This window comes from Saccostrea echinata, unplaced genomic scaffold (genome assembly GCF_033153115.1).
Source record: "Saccostrea echinata isolate AGI-Se365-2 ecotype Australia unplaced genomic scaffold, CSIRO_AGI_Sech_v1 ptg000006l, whole genome shotgun sequence".
In the NCBI taxonomy this organism is placed as follows: Eukaryota; Metazoa; Mollusca; class Bivalvia; order Ostreida; family Ostreidae; genus Saccostrea; species Saccostrea echinata.
In genome coordinates, this window is record NW_026889755.1 from 13,580,303 (window position 1) to 13,604,026 (window position 23,724).

General features: G+C 35.8%; 1 protein-coding gene and 2 pseudogenes across 1 annotated transcript; all 3 read right to left on the bottom strand.

Moving 5' to 3' along the window:
- Positions 1 to 7,815: 7,815 nt before the first annotated feature.
- Positions 7,816 to 9,702, bottom strand: LOC133180411 (uncharacterized; annotated as a pseudogene).
- Positions 9,703 to 9,712: 10 nt separating this feature from the next.
- LOC133180540 (uncharacterized) lies at positions 9,713 to 10,999 on the bottom strand (annotated as a pseudogene).
- A 6,456-nt stretch (positions 11,000 to 17,455) lies between these two features.
- Positions 17,456 to 22,245, bottom strand: LOC133180412 (uncharacterized). Its single transcript, XM_061314942.1, has 2 exons — positions 20,878 to 22,245; positions 17,456 to 20,764 (listed from the first exon to the last, which is right to left on the bottom strand). The coding sequence occupies exons 1-2, from the start codon at positions 22,243 to 22,245 to the stop codon at positions 17,456 to 17,458; spliced, it is 4,677 nt and encodes a 1,558-aa protein (XP_061170926.1).
- Between the last annotated feature and the right edge of the window lie 1,479 nt (positions 22,246 to 23,724).

The following is a 23,724-nucleotide window of genomic DNA, read 5'->3' on the forward strand; positions in this document are numbered from 1 at the left end:
AGAATTGTTGGTTTTGTATGATGTCATAGTTGATATCTGCCGTACAAATTAGACTCTACGCCCTTTTGTAGCCTTAACTGTGCTGCGTTACGTCTAGCACCTTGACTGCAACTTAACCTATGAACTCTAGGGGTTGATGTAGCTCTTCCTTCACTATCAAAACCTGAATCTAGCGAAGTCGTGGTTTCTATATAGAAGTCCTGGTCATGCGGCACGAGAAATATGTAATTGATTGATTGATTGTATGTTTTTACGTCCCATTCGAGAATTTTTCACTCGTATAGAGACCTCACCATATACCGGTGAAAGGCTTCAAATTTTGACCTTTACTCGGCAGACAGGGTCATTGAGCAGTGAGGGATCTTTATCGTGCCAACGCCTGCCGTGACACGGGGCCTCGGTTTTTAAGTCTCATCCGAAGGATCCGCAACTTTCACTTCAAAGTGCCGAGCGCATGGCGAAGGAACAGTTGCTACCCATTTTTTTTATCGACTTTGGTCAGTCGCGGCCGAGATTCGAACTCGTGACTTCCCGATCATGAAGCGAGCGCTCTTGAAATTATGCAACCGGACGTAGAACTCTCTAGTGATAAAAATTTCAGAGTTACTAGCCAGTATGTCTTAAAGTAGTAACCCAGGTAAGGGGATTTTTGAACTATGGTCAAAACTTAATGAAAACACTGTCGTGAGTTTTATTTTATAAATTTGTTAAAGTAAGAATTAAACTTTGTAAATGATAAAAATTAATAAATAACAATTTAACAAGAGAATATTCTTTTAAAATTGCATGAGTATAAAAAAAGTTTTATCAAAAATATAATTTAATTATGCAAGTGAATAACAATAACCTCAATGAATAAATAAGAAGTTTAAACAACATTTAAGCAACATTTAAATAGAAAATGGCAGGAATGTGGAAAACCTATGAAAAATCATCTATGTCCCAACTGGGCTTCAACACTTATGAAAAATGTCAAAAATCGTATTCTATAAAATAAACACTGCTATAAGTACAATGAGTTGGAAAAATGTAAGAGAAATCGGTTACATCACCATATATTCACTTATCAACACTCTATAGTTGAACTTAAAAAAATAATGCTATGTCTAGGCTCTTAAAATAACGAAAATAAAGAACACCAATAAATAAACACTGAATATAGTTCTAGAAATTATACCTCTTATCTACATACATGTATCTCTAGACCAGGCTGAACTTGGAAAGGGTAAATTAGACTTACTATAAAACCCACATAATAGTTTTTTCCTAACAAAAACCTAGAACTTCGCAGTACAGTTAAGGTGCCCAATGGAAATATCGGCGAATTTTTTTTAGATAGAAAATGCATTCTTTACAAGGTTGGGCGTTTCTTTTTAGGACTTTACTATTATCGGACAAATGCAATGTGGTTGAAAACTAAATGTTGAGGACGATTAGATTTCTTATTTAGACTTGTCACGTGATGTGGCAATCACGTGATTTAAGCAAATATACCTGAAGTATTGAGGTCATCTATAAATTCTAATATTGCAAGGGCATAACCAAGTTAAAAATCTAAGTTTAACGTATAATTATTTTCAACACTCTTTGTAGTTTGTGAAAAGTGCTGCGAACCTATATAGATTCTACTATCTAATTGCTAAAATTACATTTGTTAGACCGTATGTTGAATATTTCGCTGGTCAAGTACATTAAATATAGATATAATTAATTCGTTTGCAAGAATTCAACAGGTTCGCAGCACTTTTCAAATATCTTCATACTTCTTGAGTTTATGAGTAAAAGCTTGTCATAATTCATTGAGGGTATGCCCTTGCAATATATCGATTTATTACGACCCTTCTATTACCCTTCAATGAATCTGCATACAAATATACGACAGTATCGCTTGTCTAGGGAATGTACGGTAAGTATATGAATAAAATCATAAAACAGACTTCGCATCCAAGTTAATGGCCTCTTATATATCTACAATTTATATTTTATTTAATTACAAAATACATTTTTCATTGTATAAATATAACTTGATCCGCCTCTCACTGCATACAAACTGCGTCAAATTTTACGATATGACGTCACATTGTGCATTGCGATCAGTGAATTGTTTATATATTGCTGTGTGGGATTTATCCAAAGACAATAATGCATGCACTAGTTAGTATTGATGTAGTTGAAAGCTATTCAACAGTTTAAAATAGCAAATCATTTCATTTGTGGTAATTTGAAGAACTTATATTTTTGTGTGATGTCATAGTAAGCATTTCCCGTATAAATTAGGCCCCGCCTCCTTACTGCAGCCTTAACTGTGCTGCGTTGTGAAATCGTGGAACTAAAGCTAGCCAAAACCTTGAATACTGTTAAACCATGAGGTTTTCTTGGCACTGAAAGGTGCTCATAAACCATGAGTTTTTCCAAATACAGTAAAGAGGAACTAACCATAAGGTTGTGTTCGCTAACTCAAGTGATATAAGCTGCTCAGACATGGCTTTAAATACCTTAGCTAGGTCCACAAATAAAAGCCAAAGTATATCAAGGATCCTATGGCTAATTTAACCAATCAGAACATAACTATCAAAAGTACTAGGGAAAGACTGCCAACATGGATGACACTTCCTGTTTAAATGTAAAACGTGTGGAATGTCAACAGATGGACTTACTTATAAAAGATAAATAATAAAGGGGTTTTACGAAAATAACAACTGAAAACACAAGGTAAATAGAATCATCATACTGAAATACCAGCAAATACTTGTAATAAAATATAGTTTACGAAACCAAGGCTATAGAAATAAAAACCAAAATCACTACATCTCTACCCCTTTAAAATATCCGCAATAAATATTTGTTTACACTGATAATCGAACCACTTTATCAAGCTTAGTGAAAATGTGGTTTTGTGTCTCTAGTTGAGATTATCGGGGAGTTTAAATAAGGATCACTCTGGAACTAATGTTCTTCTTGCAGTAGCTACATGATTTCTTGACTCCCGATACACTGGTGGTAATGGCATCACATGGATCCCTGGATGACAAAATTTTGTATTATCAGAGAACTTCTTGAGGAAACATCCTTGAAGGCCTTTGTGTTTCTTTGCAATTGCTTGCGCAATGGATTCATTTTAGTGGTGTAAAACCCACAATGTATAGCGGCACAAAAGTAAAAAGGGACTTTAGCCTTGTAGACTTGTAGATAGTGTTGCCGGTATGATCCAATTCGGTGATATACATGTGGTCTTGATTTACAATTGTAGACTTGACATTGCTGGCCCTCATTTGGCCAATCCTGCCCAAGTACCTCAATTTCCGGGCTGTCTACCTCTATGTCAAAGACGTCATCCATCTGACTACTGTGAAAATTTGTATAACAAGGATTAGAAAAGTATTGAATCAAATTAATTACCATCAATGCAAGTTAAGTCTTGGAGTCATATTTCTAAAACAAAAATATTTTTTTAAAATTAAAATCATAAATTTTAATACTTTAAATATGATATCTGAAAGTTAATATAGTTATCTATCAAATTCAGAATCCACCGATTTAATACTAAAATGTTATCGAGTAGTACACATGCTTGTAACAAACTAGCCGTCACGGTAGCTCAGTCGTTAGAGCGCTCGCTCCGTGATCGGAAGGTCATGTGTTCGAATCACAGCCGCGACTGACCTAAGTTGATAAAAAAAAAAAAATAGGTAGCAACTGTTCCTTCGCGAAGCGCTCGGCACTTCGAAGTGAAAGTTACGGGTCTTTTGGATGAGGCCTTAAAAACCGAGGCCCCTTGTCACGGTAGGCGTTGGCACGATAAAGAACCCTCACTGCTCAATGGCCATGAGCGCCGAGTAAAGGTCAAAATTCGAAGCCCTTCACCGGTATATGGTGACAGGAAAGTTACGTTTTCGATGTCCAATGGAAGACTATTACTATACCTAAATTGTCTTCGTCCAGCATTAAGAATTTTGAATCGAAAAGTAAAATCAGCAGGAAAAAAAATTGATTCCTTTGTGTCATAATCTTGAAGCCAATATTTTAATGTTACAACATCAGTTACAGTAAAACCACTTGACCTCATATCACTTCATTATTTTGAAAATGACTCAAAAGTCAAGTTGAATAAGGCTCGGTTAGCATGATCAGACACTTCAAAATGAGAAACAAAATATTGAGCAACTTCATGCTTGTGTATAGTAATAAAGTCTAACAAATTCTGATACTTTTTCCCTTAATGCCTGGGAATTCACAACCAACACGACCTGATTCTTTGCAGAGAAAATATGAACCCTATCTTTGGGAGCTGTTCCTTCTGGGGCTGCCAATCTATCTATCTATTTATCTATATATTCATATTTATACTATCTTACTTCATTCTTCAACTCCATCCGCTACACTGCAAGCTAATTTCTTCTCGTCAGAAGACCCTGAAGGTTCCAAACACAGGCCACAAAAATCTGGATGTTCTTCATGCAATCCTTTTTTTCCGATTTTTTTATTAATGTAAGAGGGCGAAGTGTATCTAACATCGGGTTCGAGATTCACATTTACATTTTTATAAAAGTTACAAATTTTTCCTGAAGACGAAAGACCTTAAAAAATATTTTCAAAATTTTAATATTAAATGGAAAACAATGTGTAAAGTATATGTATAAGACTTGATGATGCAGACATAACTGTAAAATGATCATTTCTTGAATTTCATTATGGAATAAAATAATTATTTATTAAGCACTGATCAATGATATCAAAGTTGTATACACACCTTGCACGATGAATGACACATTACAGTGCTCGCTCTCTCTCTATGTGCATGTGTTTTCCCTCTATAGACAAGTTGCACATTCTAATTTGGATTTTCGAGTATTCTAGAATCAAACTCAATTTAAAACTCACAAGGCGATTGAATTAGGTGATTTACTGGGAAGTACAAGTCATTTCATGACATTGTTTTGACAGGGTGCAGAAATTCACGTTTTAAAGACATGTAGAGAAACACATTCTAATGCTACTCTCCAATTTCCCTCGCACTGGGTGAATAGAGGTTTGTATGTAAATGTATAATACATCTGTCCATGTAATATCCATATATCAACACGTTTATTGCAAGTTCTTGATTAAATACCTGAACTTAATCACAAACTAGTCTCATTCCAAAAGTATGTGTTCAAAATATCATGTAATATAATTCCTCAAAATTAAATGTGAAAATTCACAGGGTATTATGACAGTTAAAACACCACGGATGATGACGTCATTGTGTTCGAAGCTTGAGTGGCTCTATCGGAGATGACTACTGTTGGGATAGTAAGCAACATCAGTATATTTATAGATGATATACAGGTTTGGACCTCAACTGTATCTCTTGTTGCATTAGCATCAAATCCAGACCAAGTCTGAAGGTTTATTATGTTTTCTTCAATAACATACCCATTATGTTTGATCGGAAGATAAAATAGGCCCTTTGTTATATATCTAAAAATGTTCAATTTGCAAGAATAAAAGATTTACAATCAAATACATAAACGAGATTTCATCATTCTTTATGACTATGAAAATCATATAAGCTAAACTGTTTATATGTAAATGTCTTGATTAATTTTATTTAATTTCGTCAAGGTCAGGCGCGTAACTGCCTATACGCAGATATGTACACATCGTTTTCAAATTTAAAAAAATTGGATTGGGGGGGGGGGGGAGGGAGAGATTTGTGAGAAGAGAAAAAATATCAATACCACCCAGCAAATATTTGTGTTTCAAATTATTTTATCACGTACTGTTCCGATTCAAATTCAAATTTTATATTACCATGTCTTTATAAAAAAAATTGTAAGGTTTTATTAAGTCATTGCCACAACCAAATAAAACATTTATTAATTTGTAATTCTTCTAAAACACATTGATAATTTTTTTTAAAGATCTTTAAGAAAATATCAACCGTTGAATGCTGTGATCCACTAGAATATGATTTGAAATGTAACATTATTTTTGTTAATAATTGAAATTAATTATATTTGTTGCTGAAAGTTAAAAAAGAGTAGATGATACCAATATATCATTTTAAAAAATATTCAGCCTCTACAGGTACAATAAATTTGCACGGAAGTATTTAACTTTGTGTTAAAAGCAATATTAAGTACTCGTATTTTCAAAAGAAAATCGAAATGGCATGATTTCGAATGAAATATTTGGTAAAACCCATGAGCTTCCAGGGACTTCGCCCCTAGGTCCTCATCAGGGCTTCGCCTTGGACCAACGGGGGGTCTCAAAGCGTACCCCAGCCGTTCTCTGCGTACATTTCACTTCAATTCTGGCTCCGCGCCTGAAGGTGCCGAGTGAAGTATATATAAAGAGCAATTCACCTCATGAATTATCTCCATCGGAACACGTAACCTTTATTTTGGAAATCTCCATTCCCGGTGAACGAGCAGAGACTTTAAATCTGACTATTATAACCAAAAAAATCTCGGAGGACACGCCTTTCTTGATTGAATATTTAAGTCTTTCAAGCGTTGACAAGAATCTGGCTTGTATCCAGTTTGATATATATTCCCCAAGCGAATCCAAAGAACAACCGTCTGCTGCGGATACTACATATCTAAATATTGCGTATATTAATGGTGATAATACTTCAGCTCTAAGATACAATTTGACATAAGGCTCAATCATGAGAGGGTGAAGTTTGAAGATTCTTATGTGGTTACAGTAAATGCAGGGAGTAAAACAACTAAGAAAAGTATCGATCTCAATAGGCCTGAGGTTTTTCATGATGGGAACAAGACTGCTTTGACCAACATTCGTTTGTTTGTTTGTATGTTGTTTAACGTCCCTCTCGAGAATTTTTCACTCATATGGAGACGCCACCACTTGCTGGTGGAGAGCTGCAAATTTTGTCCTATACTCGGCACTTACGGCCATTGAGCAGTGAGGGATCTTTTTCGTGCCAACACCTACTGCGACACGGGACCTCGGTTTATACGGTCTCATCCGAAGGACCGGTCTCCACGTCCCACAGTGGGATTCGAACCCGCGACGTAAGAATCAACTCCTTACTCCGCGACTCTAGAGCAGACGCTCTAACCACTGCGCCACGCGGGCGAACCAACATTCGTCAAATGTTAGATGGTAATGAAAAAATTTGTCTTAGATTGCCTCTAAAAGGAGAAAGGCCGCCATTTCCATTGATGACAATACTTACGTCTTGGCCTGTTTGTCTTTGTGAGAAAGGGCATCCCATTATTGGAGTGAAAATTTTGCTATGAAATCTTTTTTTCGCTACCTTTATTGTTGTTTTTCCAGTACTTATTTTGTGTCCAGAGTATCTTAAGCAAGAGACAAGTGCCTCGGGTAGTAAGTATTGGGTAAAATAGGAAAATTCGAGCACTTAAAGAGCATCACCTATTGTTTTATATATATAAATATGTGCATTCCGCAGTACACTTCACTTCCCTTTACCAGCCAAACCACGAATGTGACAAGTTCTACTAATTTCGTCACTTCTCGCGAGATCTCACTTAAGATACTAGTGTGTCTTAAGCAAGACACTCTTAAAGTGACTCGGGTAGTAAATATTGGGTAAAATAGGAAAACTCGTACTTCAAATACCAAACCTTTTATATAACTCAATACAGTTCACATGTATAATACATGTATTATAAACCAACTAAGTCTCTCCCAATACTTAACCCACTACTAAATAAAAAAATAACGTTTTAACAAATCCTTTATTGACAAGCATTAATCGGTACATACAACGCAAAGTACAACACAGTAATACACTGGGATCCCAATAATCATAATTTCAATATAAATGGCTTTCCTCCCAACCCTCTAATCAGACTGGAAAGCTTGTGGAAGTCTAGAATAGTCCCCAAATTTGTCATAAATAACATTAACGTCCCCATCTTTCAGAACTGACACCTTTGCTAACATGTCAGCCATCCCAGCTGTCCCCACTATCCTAATGATCCTAGAATATCTGTTAAATGATTGTCGACTTCGCCAACCAATTCTTCTGAAGAGGTTGTGTTATTTGTCATCAGGGTAATACCACAACCTGCCCTAAAACTATGTGCCGTTTCCCCTTCATAAATATCTAAAGAAATAAGATATTTTCTTAGTCCATCAGACATTGCTGAAGTCGTTACATTATTGTCTAGAACTAAAGTCCTTGGTGAATCTAATGACCGAAACATGTTGCATGTCCTCAAATCAATACCCGTATCCCTTGATCCTTCTATATATTTCCTCAAACCTTCCACAGGACAAATGACCCGATTTTGAACCTTAGGTAGCACAAATTCATTTACATGACCATTACCTAGGGTTTTCCCAACAGTATGGCTTAACAAATAACCCTTCTCATCTGAAAGCTTCTTCACTTCCTGAGATAAACACGATGCCAAATCATTAGCACGATCACCAGAATAGAACAAAAGAAATAATTCACCTTCACTATAGGATCTATATAGCCTCACCCTAGCACCAGAACCCCTATCCCAGGGGCCATGAATTTCACAATTTTGGAAGAGGCATCCTTGCATATCATAACAATGTACTTAGTTTGTTTAAATCAGACCTGTTTACTCTTACGATTTCGCCGTATTTTGTACGGATTTTGAGTCCAAAATACGTCTCACGTTTTGCTCAAATGAAAATAACGGAAATCTGTCATTTGGATTTCAGCAGTTAGTTTTCGTTATGGTCTGTCTTAGTTTGACGCTTTTTAATCGCTATTAAAGAGAAGGATTTCAAACACTACAGTGATGTCGGGTTGCCGAAATCCGGTGGTTTAAAAAATGACAGAAACCCCTCGAAAGAAAGCTAGGTGTAATGTTATTAAACCATGTTTTGGTAATCAATAATTTAGTTGTTCTCTAGTAATGTATGTAAAGTCGATGGAAAGTGAATCTTACGGGCAAATGCCAAATCTCACTGACAAATCTAAAATAAAATACTGAGAGACAACAATATGGGTAAACAGGTCTGTTAAATAATACCCAGAAGCAGAGAAGAAGATTTATAAAGCATTAATGCATTTTCACTATATAATAAATAGAGCCCCACCCTAACACCAGAACCCCTGATCCAGGGGGCATGAAATTCACAATTTGGAAGAGGCATCCTTGCTTATCATAACTATGTATTTAATTTGTTTAAATAATACCCAGGAGTAGAGAGGAAGATTTTCAAAGAAATAATGCACTTTCACTATATGATCTATATAGCCCCGCCCTAGTACCAGAACCCCTGACCATGGGGCAATGAATTTCACAATTTTGGTAGAGGGCTCAATGCTTATTACAATCATGCCAACAGTTTGACTGCTTGATGTCCAGGAGTAAAGAAGAAGATTAAAGATTGCATTAATTTTGGTGGTTTTAGCCCCGACCCTCAGGCCCATTGTGAAATTCACAATTTTTGTTCCCCTTAACACATAGATACCATATGCCAAAATTGGCTGAAATTGGTTCAGCGGTTTCTGAGAAGAAGCTGAAAATGTTCAAATGTTAACACACGACGGAAAACGACGGACGAAACAGATAGCAATAGTGACTCAGTGACTGAGTGACTCAGGTGACCTAATAGTGACTCAGGTGACATAATAAAAGAAAGGATGCTAATAAGTTAATTACAGAGGAGGATACTCAACCCTCAACTCATGTGAATAATCACAAAGGGCATTAGAAACCCCCGAGTTGAAGGCTTTGTACCCATAACAATTATTTTATTTTTTGATTTTTGGACAATCAGCTATAAAATGTCCCAAGTCTTTACAAAACAAACATCTTCCCGTGCGAGGTCGCACACCCATACCTCTACCTGAAGGAGGAGGGAACCGAAAACCCTGGGCAGGGTACCCAGAATATGGCATGGGATAAGGTGAAATGGGGAACTTTGGCTGTCCCATCAATGGGACATAAGGATAAGGATTATCCTGCATTCCTGACAAATATCCCAAATTTTTGTAATTATTTTGCCCAACATTCTCTTTTGCCTCGGCTACCCTGGACCCTTCATACTTCTTCCCCTTAAGCCAATCAGCTAAAACATTAGCAATTTTCTTATCCTCGGCTGAACCAAATAACTTCATAGTAAGCCCACATAAATCTTTAGAATTTTCATACTTTTTACACTGTGTAAATGCTTTTGAATAAAAATCAGCATCTTTATGAGAGTTTCTAAATGCTACATCGACACGTGTTTCCAAAGCAGCCAAGAGGACATGCGCCTGCGTAAGATTAGGACAACCAGCCAAAATCCGAACTTGTCTTAAACACTCCTCTATCTGATCCTCCCCTGATTTTTCTTTTATGGATTCCATCTTCTTCTCTATATCCCTCAATCTGGTTTCAATATTCTTGTCACCTAAAGATATACAAAAGTATAATTCTAAGTTTTCTCAGTATACCTCATATGCAAAATATATACACCTCCCATATTCTATAAAGTCTTACAAAGTAAGGCATATTAAAATATTACCTGATGCCCGAGAAACACTAGATGTTCCCGCCACAGATGAGCTAGAAGAGGCAGTAGCAGTTGAGCTAGATGGGGCCACAGCTCCACTAAATATAAACAGAAGCCACCGTTTGATTAGCTTCAGAAGTGGAAGTTTGCACTAGACTTTGACCTTTCGGTGCCCCCACCAGATTCGCATGTGCAATAGCAAAATGCATCAAGATAACCAGACTATCAAAATCCTCTTCCCTCCCTGCCAGGAGCAAAATGTCTCTTGGGTTCTCTGCTGTGAGTCTTTCAAACTCAGATCTCATCTCATCCTGATTATATCTACATAAATATAAATCATAACCTTACAAGCAACTGAATACAAAATTCAATATACACAACTAAAACCAATTATTTACTATACCAATATCTGGTTAAAGAGTGCCCTTTTTTTCAAACTGTTCAGGTCGCACTCCTCAATTCTATCTTCTTGCGCTTTGAATTTCAATATCACTGGTACCAATGATTTCCCAACTAGGGAATGTTTTGGTTTAAGTACACTCATCCTTTAAAATTTAAAGATGTAGATTGATATAAAATGATAACTTCTTAATCATGGTTTTTTTTACTCACATTAGAGCACAGTAATACAACAAAACATACTACTAACAGCAATCTAACACAAAAACATTATGAATAGAATAGAATAGAATTTATTTGCCAATCATGGTCCCACTGGGGGCATAACATAGATACAAGCATAATTTGTAACACTCAAGAGGACAAAAAAAATACATGAACATAAAGCAATACAGAACATAAAAATACTAGATGTTGAGTCTAAGCAAAACAGAGTTGATGAATAATTTCAATTATCTCCCTTACACCAGGAAGCCATATATGGCATTACAATTGAGTCCCTAAACTACAAAATATTTCAAGGGACAGTGCTCTAGGAAATACATGTCTCAGAAGTGTAACTGTCTGGACAGCATTCCTCCTCATAACTTATGTAGAACAGTAATTCAATAATGTAAGTATCATATAAAATAGAGAAAATGTACATAATCGAGAAATTTAAACAAATTTTACCATGGTGGGTGTATAAATGTAAATAGATTACAAGATAAAGGTGCATTAATGGTTGCCAGTCTACAGAAGACATCAAGGGACGGTGCTCTAGGAAATGCATGAATTCTAGTCAATTAAAAAAAAAACATTAATAAAAGGTTGCATTCCTCCTCATGTCTAATGTAGATAAGCAAAATGAGCACAATTATAATTAACAAAATGTAGCAATGTATACCCAATGTGTAGGCCTTCCTAAAATAACTGCTTAAGACCGGGTCATCCTTATACAATGAACCGAACTCTGGCACAGCACGTGCAATCCGCACCGAAAGCTCAAGCTCGAGTCTTCAGAAAATTATTTACAAATTTTACAGACAAAGCACTCCATATATCCAGCATATAAATACTTGTAAATATCATAAAATTCTACAAGAATTCCTAAATACACCCCAACACTTGACCAGTGTCCACTTTCTCAATCTCTCGTTCAATAAAAATAACATTGCGCAATCCTATAGGCAAAACCTATTCCATTGCCACAATCTCTATTACATAAATTATCAATTGGCCACTGCCGTTAAAAAAATTAGAAAAGCGTGCAATCCTGTAAACCGAATCTATTCCATTGCCACAAAATTTACACAATATTACATGTACACGGCCACTGCCGAACAACTTAGCTTAAAATGTGCAATCCTATAGGCTTAACCTATTCCATTGCCACATAAAATAAATTTAAAAACTTACCTTCAACAGGGGCGTGGAAGTCTCGAAAGAAAGGGATAGTCCGCGATACAGACCGCTCTCTTCGGCAGCCAAACCACGAATGTAACGTTCTACTACTGCAAACCAACTTTTATTCGCGTGCGAGAAATATTCGCTAGCTTCGCGACCTACTTTAACTCGCGAATATAAATCGCCGCGAACCATTTTTATTTTGCTTTGTATTTGTAGAGAATATTTCCTCAGGTCGCAAAAATTAATCGTCGTGGATTGATTTCAAACTGAGGAATCGCGAATAAAAGTTGACGCGAATAATAGTTGGTTTACAATAATCTCGTCACTTCCCGCGAGATCTCACTTAAGATAGATATAATTTTGAACTCGTGGTAATTGACATACAAATTTATCGTAGGGCAAATGCATTTTTGGGTAATTGTTCATTACATTATTTTAGAAATGAAATCTAAATGTTGCAGATACATTTGACGATTTCTTATTGGTATCAGAATCAAGCAGTGTAGCATCTTTTGAAGACCACCAGTGAATACTTTCAGGATCTTTACTGCTACGCCCAATGATGACTTTGGCAAAATTGCAAAAAATCATGATGACTAATATTACTCAAACGTTGATGTCTTATTCTTGACTGTTTTTAAACATTTTTGCTATCTAACAACAAGTGTCCAATTGGGCAATGATGCACGATTTCTGTTTTTTGAAACATTTTGTTTGTCTCTTATGTTTGAACTTTGAGGCTTGATCCTTGATTGATTTAAAACATTTTGGTTGGTTGCTACTAATTACACATTGAGGCTTGATCTTTGTTTGCATAAAAACATTTTGTTTGGCTGCTAATGTTGGAGTATTGGTTGACTACTACTAATGGAATACTGAGGCTTGATTCTTGATTGAATTAAAAAATTCTGTTGGTTGCTATTAACAAAATGTTGAGGCTTGTTCCTTAATTGAAATGGCTGCTACTAAATCAATTTCTTATACTCACAGACTATTATTTTTTACGAATACTGCTTGTTGTTATTCAAGGTCAATGTTGTTGTCAGCCATATTATAAAATTATCTTTAATAATCTCTAAATAAATAGTTTATTAAAAAAATATAACATGAAATTTTTATGCCCAACCATGAATATGGCCGGGGCATATAGTGTTTGTCATGTCCGTCTGCCGTCCTTCTGTCCTTCCGTCACACTTTGCGTTTAGCTCTGTTCAAAGCTCAGTTTCAAAGAAACTATCCAAGATATTTTTATCAAACTTCATATGCTGATAAATATTGATGAGAGGTATGCAACTGCATCAACATTTTTTGACCTTGACCTTTCCTTTGACCTTGACCTCAGTTAAATTGTTTAGCTCAGTTTTAAAGATACCATTCAAGATAGTGTAATCAAACTTCATATGTTGATACATACTGATTTAAGTTATTCATTTGCATCAATATTTGTTGACCTTGACCTTTCCTTTGACCTTGACCTCACTTTTCTTAAATTAGTGTCAAACTTTATATGCTGATATATACTGATGAGAGCTATTCAACTGCAACAATATTTTTTGACTTTGACATTTCCTTTGACCTTGACCTCACTTTTCTTTAATTAGTGTTTAGCTTAGTTTTAAAACCATTCATAATATTTTTATCAAACTTCATATGCTAATACATACCGATGTAACCTTCCAACTGCATAAACAATTTTTTTTTACCTTGACCTTTCATTTGACCTTGACCTCACTTTTCTTAAATTTGTGTCAAACTTCATATGCTGATACATACTGATGTAAGCTATTCAACTGCATCAATATTTTTTCACCTTGACCTTTCCTTTGACCTTGACCTCACTTTTCTCATTTGTGTTAAAATGTTGCATTACTAATATACCCTCGGCGGGGCATTCATGTCCTATGGACATATTTCTAGTTTTTAAAAAAAATTAAAAACGAAAAAAAAGATAATTTTTTAATTCATCAGTTCATGATTATTATTTTTTATTTTTTATTTTGGCAGCAGTTTTATTTTTTCATCATTTTTATTTAATAAATTTGTAGCTTGTTCTTGACTTTAAAATTGATTGAAAGTTTTATTATTGAATATTTTACATAGTTTGAAACACCTTTAATATTGTTTAATGTTTATTTTATATTTCACATGTTTAAATGTCTTTTGTTTTGAGATTTTTTTTTCAGGACACAGTATATATGTACATGTAATTAATTTCTTAATTAAAAATAAAACATGCTGAAATATTTTTTATATGTTTTTTATATGTCTGAATTTTATTGAATTATTCAAAGGTCTGATTGTTGCATACCAGTCTGTTGAATGCTACTATGCCCAAGTCTAAGCAGTGGCACACAAAAACTATATCGGGGGAAAAAGGGGCATGGATCCTTCTTCAAGTGTTGAAAATATGCACATAATATATATATATATATATATATATATATATATATATATATGTATGTATGTATTATTAACATACATAGATATTACTGGACAAAATCTTGGTTGTGCTGTAGCATTTGCACAGCAAATTCGTTTTCCATAAGGCCTGTGGTGCATGTTTGATGTAATAGTATTTACACTCCATGATGTTGAAACCCATGAAATTGAATAAAAAATAACAAGAAGTCTGTGAGCCAATGCTTACTACTAATACCCCCGCTCTGATGTGTATTGTGAAAATACACTATAAGCATGGATAAACTGGAAGTTGACATCGGATTCATACAAAAATAAATCCCACCATATGGCATGCCTAAACAAAGAGTGTGTTAAAATTTCAAGCATCTGCGATGAGTAGTAGCTGAGAAAACTGTGACGAAAATTTATGTATGGTACGGACTGACGCACGGATAAACAGGAAGTTGATCACGAATTCGTACAAAAATAAATCCCACCATATGGCATGCCTAAACAAAGAGTGTATTAAAATTTCAAGCACCTGCAATGAGTAGTTGCTGAGAAAACTGCGACGAAAAATTTGTTACGGACAGACAGACACACAGACAGACACACAAGGGTAAAACAGTATGCCCCCCTCTCCTTCGGAGCGGGGGTATAATAAAAACATATTAACAATCTTAAAAATGTTTATTTGATAAACAAGTAAGAATATCCAAGGATATACGCTATAAATGTTTGTTTAGTGTTTTCAAATTTACCGCGCCTTCCAATATTTAGAAATGATTATCTGCCCTTGATCCTGATCGTCAGTGCGTTTTAATTTCAGCTCATTAGCATGAAAATAAACATGAAAAAACATCGAAAAAACATAAAAGTTCAACGATGTCCTGCCATTTTTGAGGATTGAGTTTTCCTTTAATACACTGTATTTTATTTGAACATCACTGTGTGTGAAAAGTGCTGGGAGCAAGTTGTGTCTTGAAAACAAATACTGTTTCTTCACTCAAATGGAAGTTGGTATGCGTAAAATTACTAAAACTTGACTGTAGTGTTCTCTTGTACCAACGACACAGGTTCAATTCAATGTCTTTATTAACATGGACACATTCTGGCATTGTATAACAAAGTCCTTGTCTCTGACATATTATGACTAAGTCTCTGTTTCTGACATAGATTGACTACAAATGAAATGTAAATATAATAAATACTTGTACTTAATACAGAATATACATATAATGTAACCTTTTATCAATATAAATCATGACACAAAAAGTGCTCCTTATATTAAACTTTGTAAACAGTGGTAATATGACAAATTCCTACTCAAATTCAATGTAACAAGTAAATGCATATAGCAAACAGTATGTAATAAATAATTAATATATAATTACCGTGATGTATGTCTGGTACTTTCAGCTAGAACACAACAAACTACTGCACTCATTGATCTAAATATGGCGCTCGTGCATTTCTCAACATTTGATAAACGTTTCATTCTGATAAAATTGGAATGCACAGAAATCGAAACTTACGGACAAAATTGGAATTCAGAATAAAATATACAGATTGTCCATTACACCGGCCCCTAAATGTGTTTTTACAAAAACATATTTATCAAAAATGGACAAAACAATGTATCAAAATGAGTTAATTCATTAAACGTTTCATTGCACAAAGGTTCACCGATTTGTTTTCTCTTTTTCACAATCTGTTTCCAAAAGAAGACAAAGTTTTGTCACTGGCCGCGTAATAATGGAAGACACTGTCTTTATCCTTGCAACACGCACAACATCATAGTTGTCCTTAATCACTTCGAGCACTCTACCAAGATTCCATGCGTTTCTTGGAGTGTTTTCCACGATGAGAACTAAATCACCCTTTTGTAAGTTTCTTTCCTGCTTCAGCCACTTCTGTCTCTGTTGGAGAAGGGGTACATACTCTCTGATCCAACGTGTCCAGAAAACATCAGCCAAATACTGAATCTGCTTCCATCGACGTTTTGCGTAGTTGTCAAACGTATGGAAAATTCCAGGGGGAAAGCTTTCTCCTGATCTCATGAGTAGTATATGATTTGGTGTAAGTGCACAAAGGTCATTCGGATCATCTGAAGCTTCTGTAAGGGGTCGTCCATTCATAATAGCTTCAATTTCACAAAACAAGGTTAACAGTCCCTCATCATCCAAATGAATTGTTTGTTCATGTAGAACAGAATACATGATTTTCCTGACTATCCTGATGAGGCGTTCCCATACTCCTCCAAAGTGAGACGCAGCCGGTGGATTAAAGCTCCATTCAATTCCTGGCTGTAATAATTGACTGGAAATGCTGTTCGTATTCCAGGAATGAAGTGCTGTTCTTAGCTCACGTTCAGCACCTACCAGATTTGTTCCATTATCAGACATTATATAAGTTGGTTTTCCTCGTCGTGCAATAAGCCTTCGAATAGCGTCAATACAGGAGTCTGTATTCAAGGAAAAGGCAACCTCTAAATGTACTGCTCAGGAAGACAGACAAGTAAATATGACACCGTACCGTTTTACTATGCTTCTTCCTCTTTTAAGCTCAAATGGACCAAAATAATCCATTCCCACTCGAGTAAAAGGGGGGTCATCAGGTTTCAGTCTCTCGCTGGGAAGGTCTGCCATTTTCTGTTTCAAAGTAGGTGCCTGATATCTTCTGCATATAACACATCTGGAAATGATGGACTTCAAAATTGATGACACACCAAGAATCCAATATTTCTCACGAATAAGTGCCAGCGTTGAATTTTTTCCCAAGTGTCCGACAGATTTATGTGCTTCCTCTGCTATCAACTGGCTAATACAGACTCTTTGGGAATAATAATTTGATGTTTATTGTTAAGAGTTGTATCCAGTTTCTTAAGTCTACCGCCTACACGTAGAACTCCATTGTGAACAATTGGGTCTAACTTGGCTAATCTTGATAACCTTTTAACAACTCCATTTTCACTTGAATTCAAGTCTTTAAATTCTTGGGCAAAATGCTTCATCTGCACATACTTCAAAATGTCTGTTTCTGCTCTGTCAAGAATGTCTACATTTAATGAAGGTCTTTGTGTATCATTTTTCAATCTGTTATGCTTTTCCTTCTTTTCTAATTCTTGTATTTTCTCTTCTGTCAATCCCTCCGATGTCATTCTTGATCTCCATTCTCTTTTCCTCTCCATTATTCCTTTGAGGTTTTCTCGTGCTAAGAGTAGCCATCCAGTCACTGTTTTCAGCTTTTTCCAGGAAGAGAAGTGCTGGAGTAATCTTTCCATTCCTTCCACTGTTTCTGTTTTAACTGCTGTGTTGCCGCTGTCTTTTATTTCAGCACTGTCAATTTCTGACGAATCACTAATGATTTCAGTAGACGGCCATGAAACATCTGGTTTCCATAACCACTCAGGACCACTGAACCATGCTGCTGATTCAAGAAATCTATTTACTACTGGTATTCCCCTTGACGCACAGTCTGCTGGATTATCTTTAGAGTTGACATAGTGCCACTGGTTGACTGTAGTTGCTGCATGAATTATGGCAAGCCTATTGGCAACAAATGTTTGAAAACGAGTTTTTGTGTTATTTATGTAACGAAGAACTGACATGCTATCTGTCCAGAAGTAAACTTGATCAACTTGGTTATCCAACTGTTTTGTAACTATCTTGCATAATTTCACTGCTAAAGTTGATGCCGTCAACTCAAGCCTCGGTATCGTCACTGTTTTTAACGGTGCCACTCTTGACTTTCCAAGAACAAAGGAACAGTGGATTTGTCCAGTCTCACTGATGAGTCGTAGATATATAACAACTCCTATTCCAACTTCACTTGCATCTGCAAAACAGTGCAACTCCTGACATGTCGTCCTCCCGAAGTCTTGTGGCTTGTAGCATCTTTCAAGTGTTACATTTTCAAGTTCTTTTGCTTGTGTCAGCCAATTTTTCCAGTCCTTAAGCTGACTTCCTTTAATCTCTTCATCCCATCCAATTGAATTTTTGCACATTTTTTGAAGAAGTGTCTTTGCTGTCATCACGAAAGGTGACACGATACCAAGAGGATCAAATATTGAGCTCACTATTGATAGAATTCCTCTTCTGGTTGTTGGCTGATTTTTAATGTTTATCAGAAATCCTAAATGGTCACTGTTAACAAGCCAGTACACACCTAGTGCACGTTCTACAAGTGTTTCACTTTCACCTTCAAGGTTCCATTCCTGCACATCTTTAGCTCGATCATCTTCTGGAACAGATTTTAAGACTTGTTTTGAGTTACTAATCCATTTTGTCAGATGAAAACCACCTTTGCTACAAAGTGTAGACAGATCTTTAATGAGTAAGGCCGCTTTCTTCTCTGTGTCAACCGAAGCCAAACAGTCACCTACATACATATTCTTGAATACTGTGGTCACCACTGTAGGATCAAAGTCGGAACCATATTCTTTAGCTGTCTGTTGTAGTGCATAGTTACAGCAAGTTGGAGAGGAAGTGGCTCCAAAGATGTGAACTTTCATTCTGTATTGTTCAGGGTTGGCATCTAGATTGCCATCCTTCCACCACAGAAATCTTAGACAGTCTCGATCTTGTTCGGGGATTAATACTTGGTGAAACATAGCCTCAATATCTCCTTGTATAGCAATTTTCTCCTGACGAAATCTTAAAAGTACACCAAGTAAACTATTTGTTAGGTCAGGTCCTTGAAGTAACTGGCTGTTTAGTGAAATCCCCATATACACTGCAGAGCAGTCAAACACAACTCTAATCTTCCCTGGTTTTTTATTGTTGTAAACTCCATGGTGCGGTAGGTACCATACTCTGCCATCCTCTCTTTGTAGCTGACTTTGAGGAACAGGTTCTGCATATCCCTTCTCAAACAGCTTGTTCATAAAAGTCACATAGTCATTTCTAATCTTTGGATCCTTTATCAGTTTCTTCTTTAGACTCCCAAGTCTCTGAAATCCTTGCATGATATTGTTGGGTAACTGAATAAAGGGATCCTTAAACGGAAGTCCAATTGAGTAATGACCATCCTGAATGTGAATAGATTCTGAAACTTGAGTTAAGAAGCTCTTATCTTCTAAAGAGTTTTCTTTTACATCATCCACAAGACGTTCTGGAAAGTCATAGTTTATGGAATCTTTCACCATCTTTTCTAAGTTTCTGTCTCTTTCCTGAGCATCTTCTATAGCTACTCTGTTTATGTCAAATGTATCTGATGCATTTTCTCTTATGACATTCCATACTATCCATCCTAGTCGTGTCCTTGTTGCGTGGGGAGAACCACTTGGCCCAGCAATTACTTCCAATGGAGAGTAAGCATCTGGTATGTTATTTCCAATCATAATTCCAATTTCTGCATCTTTTTCTGATGTTTGAATTGTTGACAGATGTGGCCACTGTTTTAACTCTTGCTGCGTTGGAATGTGTTCTTTTGATACAGGCATATGTTCCTTTGTATACACATTCGGTAGATCAATCACATGTTCCATTGAAAGTCCACACACTTGCAAACCACTGATAACATATGTGTTCAATCTCTGAGAATTCCCCATTGTCTTTATGGTGATTTGTTTCTTCTTGCCATTTGCTCCAAGTCGATGCATTATGTTTTCTGTGCAAAATGACACACTGCTGCCAGAGTCAAAGAATGCATAAGTTTCTATGCTATACGGTTTATTTTTCAGTTTAACTCTCACTGGAATTATTGCCATAGCACAGGTTGTTTCTCCGGCCCCTTTATCACTAAAGGCACTGATGTGAGGTTTGGAGAACTTGCATGTAGTTTTGATATCTGTTGACATAGGATTAATGTTTTCTTTGTCTTCATCTGTACGTTTTGCTACGCATTTCGCAGGATCATGTAGTATCGTAGGGTGACGCCTGCTGCATATGGAACACTTAAGTCTTGCTTTGCACTTTTTAGTTATGTGGCCTTTCCTAAGACATCCATAACACTGTCCATTATTTCGCAGGAAGTTGTATCTGTCTTGAAGTCCTTTGGTTACAAACTTCTTGCAGTCATTCAGTGCACGGGTACTACTTTCACAGAATTCACATTTCTGTTCTCGTACGTTAAAGTCTTGTACTTCACTTGTAACATCAGTAGACGCAACAGCTCTCTTCTAGTTACGATCTTGATTTCTGGAATTTCCACCAATAGATGCATTACCATACGTAGGATCATTCGATTTCTTAGCTTCTGTTTTCACAAAACTACAAAATCTTTAAACTTCACTGTCTTCTTGGCTTCTTTAGTTTTCAGTACAACATTTCTCCACCTATCATGCATATACACAGGAAGTTTTGTCATAAGTCTCTTTATGTTGTCTGAATAATCTAAGACAGAAACACTATCGATGCTTTCAGCTGCGTTCTGACACTCCACAAGGAACAATGAGAACTCATCTAGCATCTTTGCATCCTTCACTGCTGGCCAGTCTAATGCCTTCTTTATGAATGCTGTTGCAATTACCTCACTGTCTCCGTACCGCTCTTCAAGCTGATTCATAGCTGCTTTGTAGGCTCTGTCTCCTGACATATGACTAAATCCAGACACTACTCTGTATGCTTCCCCAAAAGTCATTTGCTCAAGATAATTCATTCGTTCATCATTGTCTTTAGTATTCATCACTACTTTGGTATTAAACTGTCTGACAAAACGTCTAAATTCTAACGGATTGCCTCCAAATTTCTTTATCTCTGGTACAGGTTTCCGGAGGTATTGTACAACACACTGCATAACATCAGATTCAGAGGTCTGTGGTTTTGTTTCATCAAGGCAATGAAGGTCAAGTGGTGGAATTTCTTCACGTTTGGGTATGAATGTCTCTGCGTTCGGATTCAGAGGCCTCTCAAACAAGGACGGTACTGATGCAAACTCACTCGGAAACAAAGGCGTTCTTGGCGTTGGTTTTGGTGCTAATGTTCTAGGATTCACTATATCAATGTTAGAAACATCATCATGCAAATCAGCATCACTACACCTTTCATATTTCTGAAGGACTTCTGTTTTAGCATTCGCAATAGCAATATTTGTATTCAAGTCCAACTCTTCTTCTTCAAGTTTTACTTTGACTTTCGCTATCTCTAACTCCTTCTTATGGGAAAGTGCTGCTTTGCGAGCTTCTAACTCAGCTACTCTTTGTTCTTCTTCAAGGCGTTTGGATGATATACTTGTAGCTATAGATGTGCGAGACTTGGACTTCAAGCTTCTGACAGTTTCTTTTGTTGCTTCTACTTGTGATTCCTCCTTTACACTCTGGTGGTAGGAAAAGAACTCCTCTATTTCTTTCTTAAAGTTCATGAGAAACACATCGTAATCATAATGAGTCTTAAGCAATTCTTCTCTCTCCTCCTTGTCAGTTAATTGAGAGACAAGTTCATCAAATATAACAAGAAAACGCTCATAATCCTCAAGCCATGCAGCATACTTTCTTCTTACTGTTTCTGGAGATTCATTATCAGAAATAATCTGTCTTATCACACCACTTGTTATCTTCAGTGTTCTAAATGTTTTATTGTATTGTTCATGTTTATATACCTTTCCTTTGTCTGTTAATTTTCTGTTTCGTGTTCCCGATCCTGTTTCTTCTGTAACGGGCATTATGCTCATAACCTGGATCGTTCATGGAATCACGTCAATGTTGTAGTGTTCTCTTGTACCCACGACACAGGTTCAATTCAATGTCTTTATTAACATGGACACATTCTGGCATTGTATAACAAAGTCCTTGTCTCTGACATATTATGACTAAGTCCCTGTTTCTGACATAGATTGACTACAAATGAAATGTAAATATAATAAATACTTGTACTCAATACAGAATATACATATAATGTAACCTTTTATCAATATAAATCATGACACAAAAAGTGCTCCTTATATTAAACTTTGTAAACAGTGGTAATATGACAAATTCCTACTCAAATTCAATGTAACAAGTAAATGCATATAGCAGACAGTATGTAATAAATAATTAATATATAATTACCGTGATGTATGTCTGGTACTTTCAGCTAGAACACAACAAACTACTGCACTCATTGATCTAAATATGGCGCTCGTGCATTTCTCAACATTTGATTAACGTTTCATTCTGATAAAATTGGAATGCACAGAAATCGAAACTTACGGACAAAATTGGAATTCAGAATAAAATATACAGATTGTCCATTACACTTGACTATTCAATGCAAAAATTCGGTATGTTACTGGATGTGTTATATTTGCTCCCAGCACTTTTCAGATTAAGAAACTCATTTTCTTTCAAGTTATATGAACAACAGTTTACAATATGATCAGTATATCGTTGAACGTTCGCGATCAATACAGTCATGTCAAGATGATCTATTTTTATCCTATCACGTGATACTCAGCTGATGCAGCGACTAGATTCATGTCATAAATGTATGAGAGGTCGATGGTAACATAATGATGTTTATGTTTTATGATTGCTATTATGGGATGAGTTTGTATCATTTGTCTAAATTTGAATAGATTTTAGTGCTTATATTTCATATAGTTATTCATGGACGTCCTTAACCTAGTTGCTCTTCTTCCATAAAATACAAAGTCAGTTAGTGTCATTTAGGAAATGTACTTGTTAACCTTGTGGTACAGTGTTAATCTAGTATGGAAATAAAATTGGTACATTTTAAATTTTAAATAACGTCCTCCATAAAAAAAGAATTGATATACTTTGTCAAACATGACAAGCTTAAAATTGTAAAACATTTTCTTGCTGGCGCAAGATATATATGGGCTGAGTATAAGGAGTTTCAATTAGAATACCACAGTTGTTACCGGGTTTGAACATAAAAAGTAAAAAGCTATGGAAATGTCTACGTTCTTGTATTTTCACACTTTATTTCCCTGTATAAAAAACGACGCCATTGTTAGTGATTCCAATGGATTTGCAAATAAGCATTTTATCCGTGTTGCAAAATTCAATAATATTTTTTTTACTTAACATATCTTGTATGTCAAAATATGGAATAATATACAGTAGGTTTTTTTTTCTCTTTTGTTGTTGTTGTAGTTGTAGAAATAATGTCTTGTAACACTTCATCCATGATACTGGAC